General features: G+C 37.0%; 1 protein-coding gene across 1 annotated transcript; it reads left to right on the forward strand.

Annotated features, from left to right (window-relative positions):
* The first annotated feature begins 1028 nt into the window (after positions 1–1028).
* dsf (dissatisfaction) lies at positions 1029–25794 on the forward strand. Its single transcript, XM_066296945.1, has 8 exons — positions 1029–1240; positions 3610–3690; positions 6588–6749; positions 18787–19136; positions 21163–21321; positions 21920–22159; positions 25304–25385; positions 25446–25794. The coding sequence occupies exons 1-8, from the start codon at positions 1231–1233 to the stop codon at positions 25706–25708; spliced, it is 1347 nt and encodes a 448-aa protein (XP_066153042.1). The 5' UTR covers positions 1029–1230; the 3' UTR covers positions 25709–25794.
* Positions 25795–26272: the final 478 nt, after the last annotated feature.

Here is a 26272-nt window from a genome sequence, read left to right on the forward strand (position 1 = left end):
ATCGAACATAGCTGGGATTTGATGGGTCGAAGGTGAGAATGCGTTCTAACAATCCAATGAACTTGTAGTAGCTGCGTTACGGGCTACAAGTCGCTTGGGATGAAATACCTCAGAACGCCGCAGATCACCTCGTTAGAAGCATACCCGGGCGAACCGCAGGACGTATTCGTTCAAATGGAAGGACAGCCCGTTGCTCGATTTGGATTATATAGGACACGATTTGCCCAATGAAAATGTTATCAATCGTTACTCTTAACGCCATGAATAATTGCGGAAAATTTGGCTAAAAAATATCCTCTTCCACAGGGTGATGTGGTTTTTCTGTCACACTGTATGTTCATTTATAGTCCAGTCCTTAAAAAATGCTCCGCCATATGTCACCTAACGAGCGCTAAATCGACAACACGGCTCTGCCAAGTGACCCGTGGTTGTAAAGTGTGGGAACGAGCCACGTGGGCGGAACGTTCCATGGAGGGTTGCGAATGAAGGGGCGGGATCAACCCCCCTATCCGGCCAATAGCGTTGCGCCGTCCTATCGACTCCCGTCACAGTCACCCGACTTTCGACGTCCCGACGTCTGATGGTGGCTACGATGCCGGGGGGAAAAGAGGGGCACGAAGAGCGAACGGTGGTGAGGAGGTTAAGGTGGCAAGACCGGATAAGTTAATTGAATCTTTAATTGATTTTGGGGATTTCGCAGGTTGATGGAAGGATCGGAAATGCTCCTGCTGAAGACGAATACATATACTTAATCCCGAGTGAATCGATTATCTTTTGTTTAAATGTTGCCATATTTTCGACTGACAAGAGAATAGAGGTCTGAATTGGGGGGTCGGTAATTTGATGAATTTTTCTTATCGATGAGGGATGTAGGGCAGAGGTCGGGGACAAGATTAAACAAAAAGACAGAGGTGGGGAATGACATATCGGTGCTAGGGGGTGGTGACAAAATGGCCTGCCGAACATCGCCAGCAGGCCACTCCGTTTTACTTTTACTGCTTCCGCAGCCACCGGATCAGTTGACGCGAAAACCTCAACGTTAGCGGATGCGCATCGTCGAAGTTCATATTATAATTGTCAGAATTTCCGTTTGACAATTTTCAGTTTTCACTGAATTAATCATTGATTTGAACGTTGAATATCATCTTAGTTTTGTGAGTTGTGAGTGGCGACGTCTTCAAAATTGAGTCCTCCATCTGGGACAAAGTCAGGCCGCCTGCAGGCCGAAGGATGGGCACGGGTAATTTATTAATAATTATATACCTGCATTCTGGATAGCTTAATGCTTCTGAAAAGCCTGAATTGTCTTCTGTGTGGTACAACAACTGCAGGGAATATTATTTATTAATTTTAGAGCAATGTGCATGAATGCGATTTAGTGCACAAATTTTCTAGAATTATCAAGAATTTTCCACGCACGAGTCGTAAGTGGGGGTAGAACTTCATAAGTCAAACGCTACGTATTTGTGACACCTTCGTAGAATTTTTTACTTGTAAACCTTGACAGAAATTTTATAGCGATAAGATTCGATGACAGAAATATTCTGTCGGTGTCTATTGCTGCGTAGGTTAGTGCATCGAGTTCGATTAAAATGGCATAAAGTATATTACAACTGTTAAAAAAACGCGATTTTCAACCAACTTTGACACCTTCTACCCCGGAATCGAGCCAATTTCGCAGATAGAAAGGTTGACCTAATTGCCTGTTGTCTCCTCCGCAATCCGTTGTGCCCTGTTGTCCAAATTATTCTAGGTTAATCTGGATTTGTTCGATTTTTACACTATATTTGTTGCCTTTAACAATCAGCTTACAGATCAATATTTGCTATCCACAGATTTTATTTTAATATCGCATCCAGATTGTTTGAAAGGTGTTAGAGTAGGTGGTGAGGTTTACGTTCTCTGGATAATCGAACTAAACATATATTTTTCAATGTCGGAGTTGTTTTGGTGTAATCTACGTTTGAACATGCGGGATCTTCAGTGCAATAGTACCCAACGTAGCCTGAACCATTTAAAAGCGGAACAGCACCATAAAAGTTGCAATAATTGTTGTCGGAAGTCGATTAATTTTTTTTAGTCTATCGAGCTTAAAACGCTCTAAATAAATAGATTAAAATTCAATTTACCATCACTAATTTTAATTTTTTATATTCTTTTCTCGCTGAGGCAAACGGTGTAATTCAACGACGGCAGGGAAATTAGCCCCCGAATTAGTTCTTTCTATTCGCTTCCTTCTCACTATTTCTCTGTCCTGCGTTTTATCATAATGACTGAAATGGGAGCAAATTTTGCTTTCCATCATTCTGCCGCAGAAAGAGATTTTATGGTCGCTTCGATCAAATATGGCGATATTTTTTATATATTTATTCAACATCTTAACTGGCTCGCATTTCAAAACCAATTTTTTGCCTGATTTCTTCAATTATCTAATTTATTTTGCAGCAACTCGTGCTCAATTTTATTCCCCATCCATCTGTAATAATGAATAATAACCAGTGGAACGATCGCAAACACATTTTGCTTAAAAATGCCTGTTTGGTAATTTTATTACTTACACCATGTTCTTTTTTCCTGCTTCTTTGAAAACACCAAAAATTCCACGTCATATGAGAAATTCTTTTATTTATAAGTTCGGGTAAATTTTTACTTTGCCTACGAGTCGTGTTTCAGAAATGATGGAAAATGACATGTAAATCGAAGAACAAATGACTGTCGGTAACTGCAAAATTGCATTTTTTTGGTTTAATGTTCAAAATCTACCATTATTTTTAAAAATTTTGAAAAATCATTAAGGAAAACTTTTTCAGTTCCTCATTTTCTACCTATATGCTAATTTTCAACCTTCACAGACGACTTTCATTTATTTATTTTCTTAATTCCTTCACTTCCGAAATATTGAAATCGGTCAGCAATCTTGTAAGAATAATTACATTATATTGATGGAATTATATGAATTCATTAGTTAAAGTTATAATAAATTCATTTCTTTTTAAATAATGCAAAATATATTAAAAACGTTAAGGCCCCTTGCTGCAAAGTTAATGTAGTTTATAAAGAAAATGTCCAAATTACCTTATTTCGGTATTTTTATGAAGTCAATTGACATAGAACTAGATATAGACAAATATCAGTGGAAAATTATTGTTGTTCACTGACTTCGATATTTCAAAAATGAAGAAATACAAAAGAAAATTTAAATGAAAGTCGTCCGTGAAAATTGAAAATTGGCATACAGGTAGAAAATAAGGAACTGAGAAACTTTTTCCGTAAGGATTTTTAGAAATTTTGAGAAATAATGGCAGATTTTGAATATTAAAAAAATTGCAAATTTACAGTTACTAACAGTCGTTTTTTCTTCGATTTATATGTCATTTCTCATCTTTTCTAAAGCACAACTTGAAGGCAAAGTCAAAATTTACCCAAAATCATAAGTAAAAGACGTTTCCATGTGATGCGGACTTTATGGTTCACAGTGCATATAGATAAATCTGCGTTCCATAAAACAATCTTTAAGCTTTAATAAAACGTTTACCAGAATCTTAGGATCACTCCAGACTTTATGCTGCTTAGCAAATTCTTCCAGAGCTAAACTAACTTAATTTCTAGGTGATCGCCTATTGGACATACCTTGTAAAGTGTGCGGAGATCGCAGTTCTGGAAAGCATTACGGGATTTATAGCTGTGATGGTAAGTTTGGATGTATTTATTATTCGATGTGATGCTACTAATTTGATATAGAAATTATGTTTAAAAATATTGGTTGTCCAAATCCAGAGTGTGAAAGTTTAGGTTCTTCAAAGTTTTTTTTCTAGTTTGTATGCTAATTCTCGTAAATAAAAAATAACAGACTAAACTACTCTAATTCACGGATAAAAATCGATTTTAACTCTTTAACTCCATACTAAGGCAAGCAAGATACTTGCGAGGGCTGCAAGTATAATCCAACTTTCTTTAAAAAACGTCTGTTTTTAAGTTAAGGACCTGATTACTGCCTGTGCTTTATTAGCTCTTTCTTACCAAACACTCTTCCAGTAGCTATCCAGAATTTGAAATCGCTCGAAGTAATTATTTATTTAACACTCACAAAATAATTTTTTTAAAGTCTAAAACATCTCGGATGCTCTCAGTTACAGACTTTAGAACGTCATATCAGAGTCGAATATGTTGCAGCTTTGAATGTCTCTTTATCTTGATTCATTCCTATTTTTGTCCTTTCATCTTCAATTCAACTCTTTGTTAAAAAAAATATGTGACTTTAATTACTTGTATGTCTTGCGGAGTAACAAAACAGGCTTAAGTAGCATGGTATCTTTGTTGCACAAACTTAATTTATCACAATTTTATTCTATAAAATTTTCCTATAAGAAATTCTGCATATGCAAAGTATCCAGAAATAACGTTGAAATGTGAAGGGAGCAGATTCTAGAGATTTAAAAAAATGATTATAAATATACCCCAAAAATAACTTCCTAAAAGGGATGGAACCCCTTAAAGAGGAACTTTGAAGATGATTTTTTCCAGTAAAGTATTTTCAAAAAGGTTTTGCTAAAATTATGAAATTCGATATACTGTAATAAATTGGAATGGGAAAACTTTTTTTATGTTAGTAATTCTAGATTTGAATTAGGGGCATCACATTCAGGGGCCTCCTATGTAAATGATTCCCTAATTTTTTTGTTTGTGACATTTCTTAATCTTTGAAATAAAATTATGGAATCTCAAATACTTTTAAGCAAAAAAGGTTCTCTTATGTCGTGTTGTTAGGATAAATTGTTTTCCAAAAAAATGGATTTTTATAAACCGACGTACGATTATAAGTAGACATGGAAATGTAACTCAATAAGCATAGTAGACATCCTTCCAATATAATAATTTTTGATTAGTCAACAGTAATAGACTAATATTGTTTAGGATTTATCGCTTATTCACGTCAAATGTTGAAAATGATCTCGGTTCATATCAATGGATCCTCTAATCCTTCTCTTTATTGATTTTGATGTCCATGTAATCGTCTATCGGTATATAAAAACTAATTTTCTGGAAAACAGTTTATCCTAACAAGATGAAATAAGAGCCTTTTTCACTTAAAAATATTGGAAATTCTGTAATTTGATTTCACAAATTAAGAAATGTCACAAACCAAAAAAAAAGGATAAAATTTACCCACGAAACCTCGTGCATGTGACATCCCTGACTAAAAGCTGCAATAATTAACTTAAAACAGTTTCCCATTCTAACTGATTGCAGTATACCAAAATTCATCATTTGGCCGCAAACCGTTTCGAAAATATTGCAAAAAAACCATCTTCAGAGTTCCCCGTTTAAGATGTCCTAGGCCCTTTAAAAAGCAATTTCTTAGGGATGTTTATGAGAATTTTTTTTGTTTTCATTTCTAGAATCATATCCCAAAATATTTCAAAATTACGATGAATAAAGGCTACTTTACAAGTTCCCAAAAAATCGACTACACGTTTTGTAAAAACGTTATCTACTCATATTTGCATTAATTAAGATATTCCATGATAATATAGAAATCTGGGGACTTTGTACATGCATTGCATCATAAACTCTCTGAATGAGATCCTCATTAACCACCAAGATCAATCGCTATACGAAACAACTCTGTTTTTACATAATCAATACACAATAAATTTTACATAATAAAAAATAAAAAAAAGACACGAGGTTTAACCCTGTCTTTGTACAGTTACCAAGTATAAGTCGTGTTTCTTAGAGGTTTCATCCTAATTGTTATTGTTATCTTCCTTCGTGTTATTAACAAAGATAACAAACCTAAATCTAAAAAATTCATCCTATTTCGGTCTCAGTGTGGACTCCTCGAAAATCCACTATATACGCATTCTCCTTGTTGCAGTAATAATTACTATAAAGTAATTTTCGTCTACTTGTATCTTTTGCACATTGGGGTTCTTTCCCGTCAGTAGGGCCGAAAGTATTCTCCGAAATGGCGTATTCGTCAGGAATTGCTCACCAAAACGACTTAATTTGGAAAATAATGCAGGATGGTGAATTTTTATGATTTTCACGTCCATCTCCATTTCCTTTATTCTCTATTTAATACTATTTAATACTATTATTAGCTAGATACACCTATGGTTGTATTCTTGATTTTTCCCCGATTGTCTCTGTCTTGTAAACTCCTTTTCTCTCTCTGATTTTTTCTGAACTACTTCGTTGAGATTGTTTCTTGCGATTGGAGAACATTAAAAGAAATTAAAAGTTCTTTCTAGACGTGTTAAATATCTCACATCAAACTCAACTAGGAGTGCGATTTTGCGGATATTGGGGATTAGACATCGAAAGCACGGGAGTGCTTTAACAATCCAACCACACTGAGACAAACCATGGCAGTGCACCAACAGGCTATAATGTGACAAGGGGTTTTCTCGAATTGATTTTACTCTTCTTTAATTGTTAAGTAAGCTAATCTGAACTAACCTGAATTAACCTGAACTAAATATTGCACCTGCTTTACGGTGAATACAGGGGTTAGCATAAAAAATTACAATCGGAAGTTTTTCAATTAAGTAATTTTCAGAGGTATGTTCTTGTTGCAATTTCAGGATGTTCGGGTTTCTTCAAGCGAAGCATCCACAGGAACCGAGTATACACCTGTAAAGCTACAGGAGAACTAAAGGGTCGATGTCCTGTAGATAAAACTCACAGGAATCAATGCAGGGCATGCAGACTCTCCAAATGTTTCCAAGCCAGCATGAACAAAGATGGTAAGTTTTCAAGAGAAAACTCTTCATCAAACGTGCTCTGTTGGTGGAAAATTGGAAATCTATTTCCCCATTTTCGGGTCAAATTATCACGATAAATCGGCACCCCGTGGGCTCAAAAATTGTGGACAACACCGGAGTGTCCGATAGCGCCCAGGGAGGCAATTGGATTTGCTCCAGGCCTACAAAAGATTCGATTTCAGTTTAAACGGTACACGGTGAAAATGGGCAAAATAACGACCGATTCGCGAAAAACGTATTGTTAATTTGCGGCGCCCTTAGGGGGTACAAAGGGTAAATAGAAAGGGCCACTCGATTTGATGGTGTTTTGTACTTTGTGACGAATTGTTATTGGATTGCCAGTATGGTTTCTTTGTTCTTGAAATTGAGAATTAAATTTTCGTCTCTTCCATAATATATTTATCGGATCAATACAAGTGTAATTCTTCTAGCAAATGTATAGATTGAAATTCTATTATCCTTTATAAGTACGTGAAAATATACAAATTTTACCACTTTCCGTTCTGTTCCTGAACGTCTCTCTTTACTGATTTTGAAATTGCATGGTTTGCTGACTGGACCATTATGCATTGGATATATTCAACGTATATGTGCTTTCCTGCATTAATGGACTGAGGCGCATAGACACATGTGACAATCGGCGAGTCCTGAATATCGAAATATCAGTGAAGTATTTATGTAAACCCTGTTGATTTAGCATATTTTACCGACTTTGGATGCCACGAAAAACAAATATTTTTCCAGAGCACCCATCTAGACTAGTTGGTCCTTTCCACATTAACTTAGTATTTCGGAATCGCTGAATGTCGCATGTGTGTGTGCTTTTTTAGCGTTCATGTGCTGATTTCGAAGTTTTTACTACGTTTTTTGTTATTTTAAACACATAAATTGAAAACTAACAGTATGAAAAATTACGACATCGGTACCTACTTTCTTTCGTTACAGTACTGTAGTATCTTTATTACTTTTCGAAAAAAAATTGTTATATGTAGGTTGTCATTATGAGTTGAGGGTCACCACTAAATGATCTTTAAGCATTTATACTAACAATCGTTTTGCTTTTCTACTGGTAACCCGAAAAACAATACATGGTGTTCGCTTTAAAATGGCGTACATGTTACTGAGGATAGAAAATAGCATCGGGAGCGCAAAGGTCAACGTGGAAATCTCATTCGTTCAAAAAGCTTTCGGTCATTAACCAAGTGTTTCGCAGGTACCAGTCAAATATGGAAATTTAAAGTGGACGTTAAATTTTGTCAGTAATTTCTAAAGATGTCTCGTTTTCAAAAGAAAAACGATGTAATATTGCAAGGGAAATTCATTATTATTTTCTAACGGCCGACAGTCGATTTAAGCCAGAACTGGCGCAATGCAACAAATCTATTGTAATTCTTTGAGGAAGTTTCTAAAAAATCTTATAGCTCGTTGGACACGGTCGAAAGTTAAAAAATACAACAATGATCTCGTAGAAATATTTAAAACCCATCAGAACACGTGATAATCTAATAAAATATGCCATCAAAAATCGTCAAGTGCGCTTCAAGTGTTTACAAAACTGCATGTATATTTTACAGCGATGAGGGCCAAGAGTTATCGAATATTTCCGTATTATTTGTCGAAAATGAAAGAAGTTTTCCTAACGTATTAGTAGATATATATTAAATTCAAATTCTTTATGCTATACCAGAACTTAGAAAATAGAACACACCTTTTGGCCATTTTTTTTTTTTTTTGATCAAGCAAATTATGATAAATATCTATGATTCCTGACATTGCGTCCGCGTGCTATGTAGAACCACAGCAGCCAATTTTGTTCTTGTTCCCATATTTTGACTAAGTTATGAAATGAATGTGCATGCGCTTTATTTATGTAACTAGTTAGACAATGGAACCCTTTTAGTCACCGGCTCCAATTGCGAAAACTGAAACTGTACGTATAAAAATTTGGAAAAAAAAATGCCTTTGAAGGTAACTACGCCCTTCGTACTTTTTACATCCTCTCAAACTGACCTCGGCTAACCGGCCACAGCCAGGATTTCGATTTCGTTACAGTCGTTTTTTGATATGTGACGGCTTTCAAACTTGTCGAAAGCCGGAAAACATCGGTGCCATCTACAAAAGAATTGAGTTTTTGAAAAATATATAGTCATTATCACAATTTTGATTCTGAAGATCAGATTAGGAAAGTCACATCGAGAGTTGCAATTTCTTCAATTTTAATTTAAGATTACCTTTGAAATTTTAAATAATTATTAAATAATTTATTCCACTTACTATCGTTTCGTTATGTTATTTATTGTTAAAACTACGCTCTCGAATTTTGGTTAGATAATATCTCAACATAGCAGCCATTGACACTGAGTCACATACAAGATAGTTTTTATTAACGTGATCATTGGAAAATTATCTCATCATGGTTCTGATCTAACAAGGATCTCTGCTAAAGATTTTCGAAAAAGTATCATGTCTTTTGAAGTTATTTAAAGTATTTCTGCAAATTCTAATATCATCTCGGAAATCCCTCGTTTAACCGAAATACCAATCTCGACAACCTAAAACCTCATCACTCAACCGACTAATACACAAAAAGACCCGAACCATCCCCGCTGTTTTGCAATAATTACTGGAGAAAAGCTACCCCGGAAAAATTAGTTACTTGACAAACGTGCGAACTACACCGGATGTTCCGTTTGCGGCGGGCGTTCGAGGGTGAGAATTCACGATATCGCTCCGGGAGCTTCGCGGATTTAACATCCTACCGCAATGGCGTATCAAATTATTTTTCGAGCTTCATCAACCATTCTGCATTCTATGATTCTAAAGTCGTCTTTGCCAAAAATTTAGTATCCCTTCAAATACACACGACCACCTAATGTCTCTTATACTTTTCATTGGCGTCGAACAAAATTTAAAAGATATCCGGAAGCCAAGACATGTACGCCTCTGAAGCCCCCGCATGAATATATCTCTGCTCAGCTAATGGGGATTGGCGGCTCCGCAAATAGAGCGACATTGAGCCGATTGAGCTCGATCCACGACGTGATGAGTCTTCTCTTGGATCACCGCTTTTTGTTTTTATACCGGGGATGGATTTCATTTTTGCCAAGTGTAAGAGAGGGATTACCTCTTGCGGAATAAACAAGGCCTTGAAAATGTAAGAAATTTCTTTGGAATGCTTCGGTATGTAAGGTATGTAAGGTATGGCAATAGTACAAATGAGATTGGGTGCTCGAGAGCAAAAAAAGGCAATTCTCCTAAACTTACCTTTTACAATAGCTGTTTGATTGTATTCTATGTCATGTCAAAATATTCTAATATTTCACGGTTCTGTAAATATACAAAATAAACTGAATTTAACTTTCGTGGATCGTCTACATCAACGCATTTTTCATATATTAAATTCAAATTTTGTCTCACCTCAAACAGAGTGTTGTTATAATTTTCGATTGTAGTTACAGATTCTTGAACACTGTGCCATAATTTTTCTCTGCTGTTAAATACTGATTTGTATAACAATGCGTCCAAAAAACCCATATCTGACGAGTTTAAGTCTGAATTTCGTGGTGGCTACAGGTATCCGTTACCTCTACTAGTCCACCAATGTGGAAAATGCATATTCAGGAACTTCTTCGTATCTCATACAGGAGTGCAATCTAACATAAGACAAAAACGTCCTCTAAAACTAGAAGTAAGTAGTTTCTCTAGAAATTCAAATACTAATTCCCATTCAGTTTTTGCGGTAAATTCAACTGATCTCAAAACAACATTCACCAATATTCCCCACTTCATTAAATGAGAATGTTCTGTGTTCTCTCTTTGTAAATGTTATCTCGTCGGTGAATAACATTTTATTAAAAAATAAACGGTAACAATGTTGCTTTTGCATTGACAAATAACAGAAACTAATTCTGGGCTCAAAATCCCTTGGTAATAAATTCTGGACAGGTGTAAGTTAATATGAAAATAGCATCTCTTTCCCTGCTGTGTAAATGAACGCATGAAATCCAAGCAAAGGTCATTGAAGGTTTTGCTCAAGACAAGGGAAATGATACGGATCACGAACAAGAATCGTGAGTGACTTATAAATATTCCGATGATGGTTATAACCATACAAGGGCGAATAGTCACTTTCGCGAACTACATACTTTAATGGATGATCTATCGCATTTTAATATCGTTGCTGCATTTCTAACATATGATCAGATCAGGTAGCATTTCCTAGCGCCGATGTGAGAAGATTGAGGGGAGCTGCTGTCCGCTCAACCACATTTCATCTTCACCGCTTCTTCGGAGAATCATCAGCACATGCTGAAGAAATGCGCACTTATTGGTAAAAGTCGAAGCTCATCTTAATTGGGATTCCGCTACTGCCGATCTCCAACGATATAAGTGACTATTTATCAACTGTGGCCCACTTCCTTACTAGCGATTTCCTAGTAAGTTTATCTCAACACGATGTTCGGAATTCTCTTATGTTCGGTTTATCTCGTTATCAGCGATTTAATATCAATTTGGGAATAAGTGGTCCAGGAGTGAATGAAAGAGGCCGGTTAATAATTCCCGATTTTGAATGATGATTCCTGAATTAATCCTCTGAAACTGCTGATGAACGAATACACTTCACAACTCTGATGGCCTTTAGTTTGAGTTATTCAACTTCATGAAGAGGCAGATTATGTGATACGTGTATTGTTAGAGTGCTTATCGAACGGAACTAAAACGCGAAAGTGTCAAAAATATGCCCATTGCTCATAAGGAATGATGAACTGTACCATTAAATTTACAAAGGATCCTTCAATTCCTGGATCTTTTAATAGACTCTGACGGAGCCAGAGTATAATTACCCCGATTAGTATGTGAGGTTCCATTAAAAAAAAAAAAAAAAAATTAAAAATTATATCGCGCTCTTTTCTTATCCCCTACCACGCTGTACTCATTTGTCTCAGTGCGTCTAGGACACCCTGTACACCTTTTAAAAAGAGTTTCAAACAATACAAGCAACTTCGAGGAGGGTACATGTCCGGGAGTTGAGAGGGCGTAATGTTTCGCCAACTGGCGACAACTTTCTGCATCGTCGACCCGCAAAACACGACACCATCATATCTTCAACCCTTTAAGCGAGCTTAAGCCTCCCCGAGGTTTCCGAGGAAACTTTCTTCTTAGAAGTTGAGGGTTCGATTATGGGCGACCTGATTTTGAAATTAAATAGATAAAAGTTTTAAACTTTCGTCGCTTAATTCGGAAGTTTGATGTTGGACTTTTCGCGTATTTGAGGTTTGATTTACCCGATCTCCACTTTACAATGTTTTATACGGCCACTTAACGCAAGTGTTCGGACTTAGCAGAATCCCATAATAAAATTCCACCACCCTCATACATATCAATAGATTGCAAAGGGCCGGAGGCTGCGTGAACCCCTGAGCGTGACAGAATGACATGACACAACCGTATTATGTCGGATTACCTGGGTTTAGTCGAGTCCTACACAACATGTGACGGTTCACATGGACATTCGGGACCGCTCTGCTCGGTCATATGTACCTATTTTCCTGCATGACATGACGAATTGATCTCATTTCGTCTCCCCTTTCTAGCTTAACGCCGTATACAAAATAATATGAATTTAAAACAATCATATTGTAGTTGGGTTGGTTTATAACGGGTGATCCTTAAAAAAAAACCTCGTAACACGCGGTGAATCGTAAACGTATGGCGTTGATTAAACCACTTGCTATTTGCTGTCAAACGTCTGAATGCGTGCTGATAATATATTAATTTATCTAAGACATGCCTCTGATATTTCATCACCTACTTGAGATTTTTTTAATAATAACCCTTTATCATAGGTTATTAGTGTATACTGGGTGTTTGGCAGGTAGTGCAGGATACTGAATAGGGTATTAGAGGAAGTCACTCAGAATTGATTTATCCAAACACACTTATGTACCAAGTGTTACAGTTTTCCTGATAATTAAATTTTTAGTATTTTTTAATCCGGCAGTGGTTTTTTGCCATTATTGAAGTGCAGAACAGTAATAAGCCGTTTTATCACAAAAATTTGATAATTTTTACATATACATTAAACTTTTTTATTACGTATGAATGGATTGTTCGAATTATTTAAGCCATAAAATCCAAAATGACTTTGTTACTCACCTAGAACGTTATAAACGTGATTTTCCTAGTTTGTAGTACAGCAAAGAGTCAAATTCAAACGTAGATTTTATTTGACCGATTAGCTGTATGTTTATTCAAATTACTTAAAAATTTCTTAGGTAGTAGCTTTTCAGCTCCTATAGAAAGCTTCTTAAGAAAGATTTTAAAAATTAGAGCAATTAATCTTAAAACTCTTAAGTATCCACCAAGCGCCTTCGCCAAAACTTAAGCTAGTTATTTACTATCTTAAGATAGATTTCCAGATATTCGAGGTTTTTGGGTTTTTATCATTTTTAATACGGTCTGCCTATTCCCATCAATTGAAACCTAATACTATACAATAGTATCTTACTTCCCAACGTATAGAAAAGAAGTATTCGAGGATTTCTTAGCTGATTTTGAAAAAAAAAAAACAAATAACGGCAAATAAATCTTTAATAATTTATTTATTATGTTCAAAATGAGAATTACTATTCTGAATACATCTACGTGCTCTATTCCTCATTGCTGTTGTCGTGATACCGAGTCGCATTTCCCGTTTAAGTTGTTGGACAGCTTGATTAATTCTGGCGATTAAATGGTCTCTATTTTGAATTTCCTGTTCATATACCAGATATTTCATGGGAATATACAGACCGGATTAAAAATTGTAAAAACTCAAAAACCTCGAATATCTGGAAATCTGTCTTAAGATAATAAATAACTAACTTAAGTTTTGGCGAAGGCGCTTGGTGGATACTTAAGAATTTTAAGATTAATTGCTCTAATTTTTAAAATATTTCTTAAAAAACTTTCCAGAAGAACTGAAAGACTGTCTAAGGAAATTTTTAAGAAATTTGAATAAACATACATAAGCATTCATATAGAATCTACATATCGTTCATGACGTTTATGAAGCTCTAGGTAAGTAACAAAGCCATTTTAGATTTTATGGCTTAACTAATTTAAACAATTCGTTTATGCATAATAAAAAATTTAGTACATTTTTGTGAAAAAAGAGCTTATTATTCTGCATTTAAATAACTATAGAACAGCATGGTTAAATTAAAAAGATATTAATAACTTAATTATCAAAAAACCTGTAACACTTGGCATGTAGCTATATTAGATTAAATCAATTCAGAATGACCTCCTGTGATGTCCTATTCGGCATTCTGCACTACCTACCGAACACCATGTATATCACAGCATTTCCCACACATATGAGTGCGAAAAGGGTTCTTTTAACACTTATATGAGTGTGAAGTTTATTAGAGGTATGAACCTCAAGAATCAATCGAGATGCTTCTGAGCCTGATAAATTACAGTAAAAATCGACCATTGTTCTCACTGTAAGTTGAAGTTTTGTTATTTATACTTCTTATGTAATATTTTCAGCGTCAAACATATAACGATGGTCGCAAGAGTACACGACCTAACACTTAGAAGAAAAAATGGAAAATGTTACGTTATTCTTTAACATACTCTCCTTTGAGAATGGCAAAACTTTTCCAGGCGATGTTCTATGGCTTCTATACCCTGTTTATAGTAAGAAGCTCCGAATGTTCCAAAACAGACATCAATCTCGGACTCCACTTCTTCGTTATTGGCAAATCTCTTGCCACCGAGCCATTTTTTTAAGTTTGCAAATAGAAAATAATCTGAGGGGGCTAAATCTGGCAAATAGGGTGGGCGAGGAAAACGTTCGAAACCAAGTTGATTGATTTTTGCCATTGCGAGAATGGAATTGTACACATGTGCGCTGTCTTGGTGAAACTAGACTCTTCTTCGCCAAATCCCGTAGCTATTTCCAAATTCCTTCGATTAAACACAACAATAAATTTGTATAATATTCTCGGTTTATTGTTTTTCCTTTAAGGAGATGATCAATAAAAATTATCCCACGTGCGTCCCAAAAAACTGACGCCATCGGCTTTCCTGCAGTTGGAACGGTTTTCACCTGTTTTGGAGCAGATTCTCCCGTTTAAGTCCATTGTTTTGAGTGCTCGTTCTTCTCAGGTGTGAAATAATGGAAAAACTAGGCTGTTTTACGGCAAAACTCTGCAAAACATTTCCTTGAAACGTCTTCACGCCGATATTTTTGTTCAATTGTGAGTAATTGCGGCATCTATCTTGCGCACAACTCTCTCATGTCCAATTGTTCGGTCAAATTGCGATGTACAGTACTTTTTGAAAAGCCGGACATGTCTGCTAGCTCACGCAATTTCAACCGACTGTCTTCTCGCACGGTTTTGCGGATTTTTACCATAATTTCTGGAATGGTCAGATCTCGAGTGTCATTGGGTCGACCACTACAGAATTCGTCTTTACAGTTCATGTGACCGTGTTTCAACTGAGCCAGTGAATGTTTTACAGTTATCAACGAAGGACCAGATATCCCCAAAGTAGAATTTGACTCCCCTTTGATGTTGGACGGACTAAGACTTTTCAAATGAAGGCGTCGAATCACGTATCGATGATCAACTTTTTTCATCTTCACAAAATTTCTAGACGCGCTCGCTCAAAACCGCCCCAAAACAAACCCAAACCGACGGAGCACCCTCAAACTTTAGACATAACTCTTTTAAGGTTAGATCTTTGTAATGTACCCAAATTTTTGATAAAAAATCGCCATTCATACGTCAGTTACGGATACTTCTGGGACCATCCTCGTACGTCCAAAGAATTCTACTTGGCTGAACAATTCGAGACCTACGTGGGAGGTTCTTTTCCCACAATTCAACACGAAACATTTCAGAGCTTACTTACTTATTGCTCGGAAGGTTTTTGTGCAAAAGAAATGGAGCCTCAAATAAGTTGGCAAGAAAAGCGCCAGTAAAAAGCTTATTGAATCACATCACGAAAATCTGCTTCAGTTGAGGTAAATAAGAGCGCTAAATTGCCGTAAGGCTGGGAACGGAGGGCAAAAAATACAGATGTTCCTTTTGCGATGAGGAACCGGCGACGCCGAGCTACATTATTAATGACTCAAAGGTCGACGTTTAATGGATTTATCGAATTTGAAGATATTAAGGCTTTTTGAAGGATGTCGCAAGAGCCAAGACGAATTCGTAATATGGCCACGCCTCGAAGAATGCTCGCAATCAGAGCCGCTCGAAATCACTAATCTGAGCTTAAAAGAATTGTCGCCGAACAGGCTTAAAAAGCATTGTGTAAATAGATGAATTTCCTTTAATGCTTGAGAAGAGTGAATGTAAAATAAAAAGGCAGTGGATTATTTAGTGGATTAAAGGGATTTGGGTATTTTCAAAACGGAAAAAGTAAAATCAACTCATAGAAGAATTTCCTGCGGTTCTCTGGTGCGGTCCTAATCCGTAAATTATCATATTAAGGGAGCTGTCGGAAGCGGTATAGTTATGTCTGCTCTCTAAATTGATAAAAAGAGAGTAATATGCACGTTTTTAGCTATGAAAATTTATTTTTATTGATGTTAAGCTTGTAGCAAGTAAGCAAAAGCACAGGAAGACAATTATCAATCGATTATGGTCGCGGGTTTATAGGGGGGTGCCGATTTACAATGTAGAACTATAATGCTACATCACAAAAACAAAGCACGAAGCAAACGGCTTCGTCCTAATGGTTTGGATTCGAATTTCCAGCACCATATGGATTTTTCTTTTTGGAAAACATGTTGTGAGGCTTCGCCCCCTCCCCCCCCGAAGTATTCCACTCGTCGCATAAATCCATGCATCTTTAAATTAATTACGTAAATGAGTATTATTTAACATCCTTAGATAGTAGCGTGTTCTTCAAAATAAATTACACTAAAAAAGTTGTCAAATTTTATCCTTCTTCCGTCGTATAGTTATTGTAAACTCTGCCATGCTCCAGTCAATTTACAACTTTCTTGGAAGTGATTTTACTTAGCAGTTTTCAGAGATATCTCCGGATAGGTTCGCCGTTCTTTACTTAATTTTTTTTTTTTTTTTTTTGTATGGAAGAAGCTGCAGTGCAGTGATAACTATCACAACTGATTCTACGGGTTGTGTCTCAATATACGGCACATTGTTAAGGGGAGATTCCTTAGGTAAAAGTGAGAAAAATTTTCCAATGAACACGTGCCTATCAATCGCTTAGTTTCCGAAATACAGGGTGTTAAAAAATAACCGAGGTTTTTCCGGAAGAGTTAAAAAACGCCCTGTATATACGGAAACATTCCTGCTTGGACGATTTCGATCTTAAAAATTGCCGTCTCCTGAAAAAACCTCCTGTTCCTCACCCGCCCCCTCCCCTACATAGTGAGTCACCACACACTAACCTCTCCGCCGAGTGACTACTTTTCAAATGTTCCATTTGCATAAAAGCCTATAAAGTAATAAAATAAAGAAAATGAACTAATAATTGAGTCTGTTAATTCCCAATCGTTTCCGAATGCACTGCCCAAATCCCCTCTGAAACATTTTAGTCATGCGATGCGATTAAACGGTCTCAAGACCTTCCTACTTTTTCTGATCCCGCATCGTTCAAGTTAAACATGTTCCCGCTTTTTGAATTTTAAAAGGGCTTTTTAGCATGGCCCCAAGAAGTTTTTATGGCGTCGAACAAAGCACGCCGGGATTACCGGTAAAATAGGAGCTTTTTCATAATTTATTGAACTACGACTGACCACGATCCTCGCTGCTTACCACTCGAAGACAAGTCTATTCGCACGTATTAAATTTGAAATTTGACTAAGAGGGGATTAATAGACGGGCTCCGCAACGGTTGGCTGAGTTTGAATTGAAGCAGAGAAGTTAGAATGTCCAGGGGATTAAGGTTTTGTCTCTAAAATAAGCTATCGATGCCGACAAAATCAATATAGGGAGCATTATCTTATTTCCTAATAATAGGGCAGGTCTGCGAAATCAAGTGCTGATTTCGTGCTGCTGAGACTTAAGCACAATTTTTTCAATGACTGACCAACAATGGAATTTTTTAATGACGCAATGGCGGTGGGATACCACTCTCACTTAGCGTCTGAACTGAGAAACCCCAACCTACTTCACCTCCTCTCGCTACTCCCACTTTCCTATTTGTTGCAATTTTTATATGTTGCTCTAACACATTAAAAATTTCAGCCTTCCACGAGAGATAAATGAGTGATGTCAGAAATTTAGCAACTGTCAAATTTCCTTGCGCATGTGCTAAATTTCTAAACTCACTTCCGTCTCAACTTTGACCATTGTCACTGTCCTGAAATTACATATGTGGCCTTTTAGGACAAAAAATTGGTAGGAAATGTGACTGATACATAAGGAAAATAGGTCAATATGTGAACTACACGTAATACATTATATGGGAAACTATTTAAACAAATTTATCAATTAAAATCACATAAAGACGAACCGGAAAAGCTTATTATTAATTAATATTAGATGCAATGTCAGAATCAAGGACCACTTCCTTTACACTTACTCACTTGGTTCAGGTTAACTGAACGTTATACTCGCTCGAATCAATTGAAAACAGCAATTAATGTGTGTTTGAGGTGCATATATGGAGCACGAGAATGGTGATAATAGAAATAAAAATAGAAAACATCCCCTGCTTCCATCGAGGGTATGTGATATAAAATTAATAGCTCCTGTTTATCCATATACAAGGCATCCTTAGGTAATCCAGACCGTGTGAAATCGTCAGCTGGTCCTCCCACCGGCCCCCTCGACCACCCCTTCGGCCTCACCGGTTAATGATGACGTGTTGTGGCTCGGCAACCTCCGGACTATTTCACTTCTGGCGGTGGCGTAACGTTTCGGGATGAAAAGGCCCTGATAAATCTTCAACCCGAGGCAATTCCGCTGCCTTTAGGGCCGGGAAACATGAAAAATTATTGCTTTTCTCCTTTGCCGCTTCACCTTAATACCTCGTGATAAAATGCTTTCAGCTGTGCAGCATGAGCGTGGCCCTCGGAAACCGAAACTGCAACAGCTTCCTGGGATTAACAATTCAGGACATCAGCAATCGTCTACACTCCAATTGCCCCTGCCTGAAGGTTCGGTCAGTAAGATTACTCCGACTTCGGGGACTCCCTTCCACTTCGCACCAGGGAGTCTGTTCGTCCCTCCACATCATCATTTGAAGGTGCTGACACTGCCCCCGCCACCACCCGTCGGCAGTCCACCGAGTGGACACTTGGACAATGGCGGCAATTTGCCACCGCCGTTGTTTCATCATCCTCATTTGCCGCCGCCTCCTGGTTTATTGCATGTGTTAATGTCCGCGGAGAAGTGCCAGGTAAGATGCGTTGAATTATATTTTAAAATAAAAGACTACGACCAGTGTTTCACTGTGTAAAAACTGGCATCTTAGTTCATGTGATAATGACACACTACCACCACATGAAGAAGATTTGGGTTACTCCGAGGAAAACCCATTTGAAAGCTGCTTAGGTTAGTTGAAATTTGTCAGAAATTATATCCGTTCAATTCCTTAAAGCAAACGAAACGTGAAACTGCTCTTTTGACTCAAATCAAAATTCTGTTCCGTTAAGAATATCAAAGATTTTGTTTCCTCGACGAATTCCCATTTAACCAAATAAACTATTTAAAACGAAAAAGAAGCTCTTCATATAGGCGTACAAAGGAGTGATTCATGTCGGGTTAAAGAGTTTAAAATTAATATTAGAGTAAGTCAATATGTGGGTCCTGTCTTGGAGGTGATAATAAATTTCAAATCACCCCGTATTTCCATGACAACTGAGCCAGTGAAGATTTAATTATCTTTTTTATTAATTACTAATTCCCAGAATAACTGAGAGGACAATAAATATCCACTGTAACACCTCAGTATTAGGACTGGTGGACTGGAAAAAAGATCAAAGCTGGTCCAGATTGGTCGTAAATCGCATGCACTGAATCACAGTTACGGAAATTATTCGATAGCAGTTCCAGGAGAAAAAGCGATAAAAAGATTTCCGGTCTGTATTGAATTGGCCTAGATAAAAGGGAGAATCAAATGGAAACGTTAAAAACTATAATAAACTTAATTTATCGAGACAATGTCAAAGACGAATACGTCATTTTTCAATGTAGTCCCCGTTACGTCCAGTACACCTTCTCCGTCGGTTGGGCAGTGCTCGAATACTTGAAGAAAAAAATCTTTTGATAGTGTGCACAACAACTCGTACACCACCTGAATCACTTTATCATTAGGTTGATGATTCTTCCCACCTAAAACCTCTTTAAGGTGGTTAAATACCTGATAGTCGCTGGGGGCGAGGTCAGGCGATTACGGAGGATGTGGTAAACGTTCAAACTTCAAACTTTAGATGACTGCGGGCAGGATATCGCACTATTGCACATTATCATGTTGCAAAAGGACATCATTACTCAGAGATTCTCGCCTTTTGATTCTTATAGCAGACTTGAGGCAATTCTTCAGAAGTTATAAGTAGGTAATACTAGTAACTGCATCCCCATAAGGCATGTAGTCTTCTAAAATTGCCCGTTTATCATCCCAAAACAGGGGCAACGTAATTTTTCCCACCGAGAGTTGGGTGCGAAATTTTTTCTCCTTTGGCGAAGAAGCGTTACGCTCTTCTCTGCTTGCTCGTTCGGTTTCAAGTTGTTGATAGTGCACTCAGAACTCATCTTCAGTGACCATCCTTGTCAGAAACGCATCTCCTGCTGTTTCGTACCAACGCAAGGATTCCTCATAAGCATCGATACGTTATTCTTTCAATTCTAGGGTCAATTGCTTCGACACTCGTCTCGCTGACACCTTATGGAACCGGAGAATGTTATGAACAATGTGGTGTGCCGAACCATCGTTCACGTTTAAAATTTCAGCGATTTCGTTAAGAATAACACGACGATTTTCTTTGACTAACAATCCAACTGCTGAAATAGTGTCAAGAGTCACAACGCGATTTGCTTGAGCAGATCAGCTACAGAAGTCAACCCGTTTTCGAATTTGTTGCTCCGCTCATACATTTGCAGGAACGATATACATGAATTTCTATACCGTAACTTCATTCCACGGTGAATATCAATAGATTTAACCCCTTCAATTCGCAAAAGACGAATAACAGTACGCAGTTCCTCCCTAATGAGTGCTCTAGTGAAATCGCAATTATGAAACTGTCGGTTCGTGAACAACTTCACTTGTCACTGCCTCATGAGTTTTGCTAGACCTTTTACACCCCAAAAAATAATATTTTTATGAATTTATATCATGTAACGTGTTTTTTTGGCCTCTGTTACGGTTTTCAGTTGAATTTGCCGCGATGATATCTAGCTGATGGAAATATTATTTATTTCAGGAACTTGTGTGGGGCACTAAACTATCTCAACTGGAATCTTCAGCCTCTGAAGCCAGCAGCGGCCTAAGCATGTCCAGTCCGGGTCTACCATTGGCGCAACTCAGTCCGACTTCCCTGCCCCCACCTCTTCCTTTGACTCCAACATGGGAAATGTTACAGGTAACATTCCAAAACATGTTCTCATTCAGGGAAAAATCGCCTCACTGATTTATATCATTTGAAAATGTGTGAAATAAAATCCATCAGAACATCACCATCGCACAAGCCACGGGTTAGAACACTTTTGCCCTTATAGAGAAGTTACCGATAACATTTTCGGAACTATAACTAGCGATATTTCATTGGAATTGTTTCCTGGAACGCGGAGCTTTGATTGATTGGTTGATAGAGTAAGAAAATCCCTCAGGATGGATCGTATAATTTTAAACCTTCCAGATTTGATTAACGGAAAGTTTCATAAGATCCAAATGTTGCTTTCATTTTTACACACGCTTTAAATGCTCAGCAGCCACGAAATTCCTGGATATTCCTTTAAAATATAGCCAGAAACACCGACCCTTTTGAAAGATGGGAGGTCCTTTTAACAGCGCTGACTTTCATTCGTGCTGACTTTTCGACTGCGAATTCGCAGTTGGTCCTAAAATATCGCCTGGAAACGCCTACTTTTGGACTCTCTTGCTGCGAACTGAGTTCGATTTCATTACTCCAGATATCATTTTCCTATCATACATCCTTTCATGCATTTTTTTCCTTTAAGGAAACCACAGCTCGTTTACTTTTCATGGCAGTACGTTGGGTGCGTTGCCTGGCCCCATTCCAAACATTGAGCAAGAACGATCAACTGCTGCTACTCCAGGAATCCTGGAAAGAACTGTTTTTATTGCATTTGGCCCAGTGGTCAGTGCCGTGGGATCTTTCTGCCGTTTTGGGCTGTAGCCAGGCTAGGGAAAGGCTTCCGAATGATGTACATACAGCCACGGAGATTAAAACGATACAAGTAAGTGCGTCCTGGTAACGGATTATCCAAGGTGTCGCAACAGCGAAGAAACGGTCGATTAGCTCTTTTAGCGTCAGAATTGGAACCGAAAGACAAATAACGGAGTTGTTGAAGAATCCAGAAATGTAGCTTAAACTTTGAGCTTATAGAGAAATATACCGGGTGTCTGAAAAAAGTAACGTTGCACAAAAACCTAATTATGATTTTGAAATGAGATATCTTTAACAATTTTTGAAATAATGGAATACACATTTTTAGTTTTTCATAGTTATAAGAGGACTAAACCTGCTATTTACACAGGGTGTTTCCTAAATGTTAGGCAGAAGCTTAGGGGGCTATTCTCTGAGTAATTTTAAGAATTGTTTGTCCTTTGATGATTTCAGGAAAAATGTTTTCTTCCCTAGATACGAGGCCATAAATGTTTATCGAACAAATTTTTTCTTTTTTACTAAAATGGTTAAAATGAACGAAGCAAGATAGTGTGAATCTCGAAAACACTAGTAAACACGTTGAACGTCATTTAATTTGAATAAGTTCCCAAATTTCTCACGTTTAATCTTTTTTTTATGACGAATACCTATATGAATGCTAACATGACTGACATGCATTTCATGTATGGACTTGCCGATGGAAATTCCTAACGGGCCAGGCAATTTTACATCGAACGATTTCCGGATCTTAATGATCCCAATCGAAAAATGGTCGAAGGAATTCATCTACGTCTTCGTGTACATTAGGAGGTGGAGATGCAGAAAGACCAATGACAGTGAGGGCGGCAAAATTGGAAGAAAATGTGCTAAACATAATAGAAGAAAATCCAGGTACTTTCACTAAAAAAATTGGAAGGGTTTTGGACGTTAGTAATAAGACTGTGAGGAAAATTTTGAAGGAAAATTCGTTGCACCCGCACCACATACAACGTGTTCAGGCTCTTTTTTCCTACAGATTTTCCCGTGAGGATTACATTTTGTCAATGACTTTTGCACACATTGGGACAAATTCTGCAACTACTATCGTTGATTCTTTTTACCGATGAAGCAAATTTCTCGAGAAATGCATTAAAAAATGTTCATAACAATCATGCAGAGGCCGAAGAAAATCCATACGAAGTAGTAGAAGTTAATTTCCAACACCAATTATCGTTAAACGTTTAAACTGGAATTATGGATGATTGGCCAATTGGACCAATATTTCTACCAGAGAGGCTTAAAGACCAAGTTTACGATAATTTTTTGGAACAGTCGCTTCCTGAATTCCTTGAAGATGTACAATTGGCAACCAGAAACGCAATGTGATTTTTGCACGATGGAGCACCAGTTCATTTTAGTAACACTGCTCGGAACTTTTTATGGAAACAAACGGAGATAGCTAAATTGGTCGTGGTGGACCTCACTTATGACCAGCTGGATCCCTAGACTTAAACCCTCCGGACTATTTCCTGTGGGGTCGTTTAAAATCATTAGTTTACACTAATGCAGTGAGAAACCTGGAACATTTAAGAAATCGCATGGTTGATGGGTGTAATTCAATAAAAAACAGTCCTTGAACAATTGTTGTAGCTTTTAATAAATTTCATGAAAAATATTTATCGCTTTAAATTTAGGGAACGAAGTATTTTTCCTAAAATCGTCAAACGACAAAACATTTTTAAAATTACTCATAAAATAGCCCCTTAAATCTTTGCCGGACATTTAAGAAACACATTGTATGCATATACTACAATAACTATTTATTCGGTAGTTAATGGCGCTTCGCTCTTTCCTATTTCAAGTTTCACAATATCTATTAAATACGAGAACAGTCTCAGAAGTACCTGACGTAACACTTAAAGAAAAAAAAATGAAAAATTGACATACTTTTCTCAGCGATGTTCTGTAACTTCTATAACTTATAGTAAGAACGTTCGAATGATTCAAAATCGGCATCGACCTCGGGCTCTACTTCTTCATGACCAAGTCATGTTTCATCGAGCCATTTCTTCAAGTTTGAAAATAGAAAATAATCTAAGAGGGCTAAATCTGGCGAATGGGAGGAATAAAGAAAAAAATCGAAATTAAGTTGTTTGATTTTGGTCATCACGATGGCGAAAGTATGATTTAACCAAGACTTTCTTCTTTGCTAAATGTAGTTGTTTTTTCCAAATTTATTTGGCCAAACGCTCCAATAAATTTGTGTAATATTCTCAGTTTATTGTTTTTCCTTCAGAGAAATAGACAATAAAAATTATCCAAGGCCAACAGAAAAAACTGACGCCATCACCTTCCTTGCAGATGGAACGGTTATCGCCTTCCTTGGAGACGATTCTCCCCTTTGAGTCCATTCTTTTGAGTACTCTTTCGTCTCACGTGTGAAATAATATATCCATGCTTCAACCATTATTACGAATCGGTGTAAAAATTTTGCTCTATTTCTGCGAAACTTCGTCAAATACTCTCTTAAAACATCTTCACGTCGTTGTTATTGTTCAATTGTAAGTAATAACGCTACCTATCTTGCGCATAACTTTCTTATATCCAATTATTCAGTTAAAATGCAATGCGCATCGCTTTTTGAAATAACGAAAAAGTCTTCTCATAGCGTTTTATGGATTTTTATTACAATTTCTAGAGTAGTTAGATCTGGAGTGTCATCAGGTCAACCTCTGCGGAGTTCGACTTGACAGCTGGTACGACCACATCGAAACACTGCGATCCAATATTTTACAGTTATTAACGAAAGATCAGATTCTTCCGGCGTAGAATCTAACTCCGCTTTAAAGTTGGATAGACTAAGACCTTTTAAAGGAAAGTAGTGAGCCACGTATCGATTACCAGTTTTTCCATGTTAACAAAATCTCTAAAAGCGTTTACTAAAAACAGCTCCAAAACAAACACAAATCAACGGAGCACCCTCAAACGTTAGACATAATTCTTTTAAGGTTAGATCTTTGTAATATACGCAAATTTTCAATAAAAAATCGCCATCTGTTTGTCAGATGGGGTACTTCTGGAACTATTCTCGGAACATAAGGCAAGTTGCATTCACACGTCTCTTTCACCTCTACAGTTAATAACGATGTGCTTGGTTAGAGTAAATTAAGATGAAATTTGTCTTGTTTGACATGGTCGTACCAAACTGTATTAAACAATTCAATCTCAATTTCAGGAAATCATGTGCCGATTCAGGCAAATCTCCCCAGATGGCAGTGAATGTGGGTGCATGAAAGCGATAATTTTGTTCACTCCTGGTAAGCAACCGCGCCCTGACTGCTTAATGTTTATTTTATGGATAATTCCTTACCTACTAGAAACTGCAGGACTTTGTGACGTTCAGCCTGTAGAAATGCTTCAGGACCAGGCGCAATGTATACTAGGAGATTATGTCAGAATGCGCTATCCCAGGCAACCTACCAGATTTGGTAGGCTGCTCCTGTTGGTGCCTAGTCTAAGAGCTATCAGGTCTTTGACTGTGGAATTGCTGTTTTTCAAGGAAACTATAGGGGAAATTCCCATTACTCAGCTATTGGGGGACATGTACTATATGGAGAAGTGTGCCACTGGGGGGCAGTAGCATTAATAATTTTTTATGCTTAGTTTTCGCTAGTTTTCGAATATATCATTAAAATTAAAAAGATAATTAATTCCAGTGAATGTTGACAAATTCTAGTCTTTTTTCTGTGATATACCTTCATTACTTAAACTTATCTGTTTTATGTGTATATGTATTATTTGTAGTAAAAGTTAGATAATGTTTTATCTACATTGTGTGTATATAAAACATCCAAACTATATTGTGGTTCACTTAACAAATTTTAAAATCTATCGAATATCCGCCTCTGCAGGTCATTCCAAGTAAGACTGTACTCCCTTTTTTCTTGAGTCACCCCGTAGTTATTTCAAAAATTGGAAGCTGCGATTTTGTATGCTATTATGAATAGAAGTAAACAAGCGTTCCCACAGAGAATTCGATATAAAGTAAGAAAACGAGAATAAGAAGTCATATAGTCTGTATATAGTAAATTTATTACATCGTTTTTTTCGTGATGGTTTCAAAATTTTCTGATCTTAATTCTAAAGGTTTTCATGCAATTGAGTTATTTCTGTTCCTTTGGAATAAAGTACATATACAAACAAA

This window comes from Euwallacea fornicatus, chromosome 27 (genome assembly GCF_040115645.1).
Source record: "Euwallacea fornicatus isolate EFF26 chromosome 27, ASM4011564v1, whole genome shotgun sequence".
Taxonomy (NCBI): domain Eukaryota; kingdom Metazoa; phylum Arthropoda; class Insecta; order Coleoptera; family Curculionidae; genus Euwallacea; species Euwallacea fornicatus.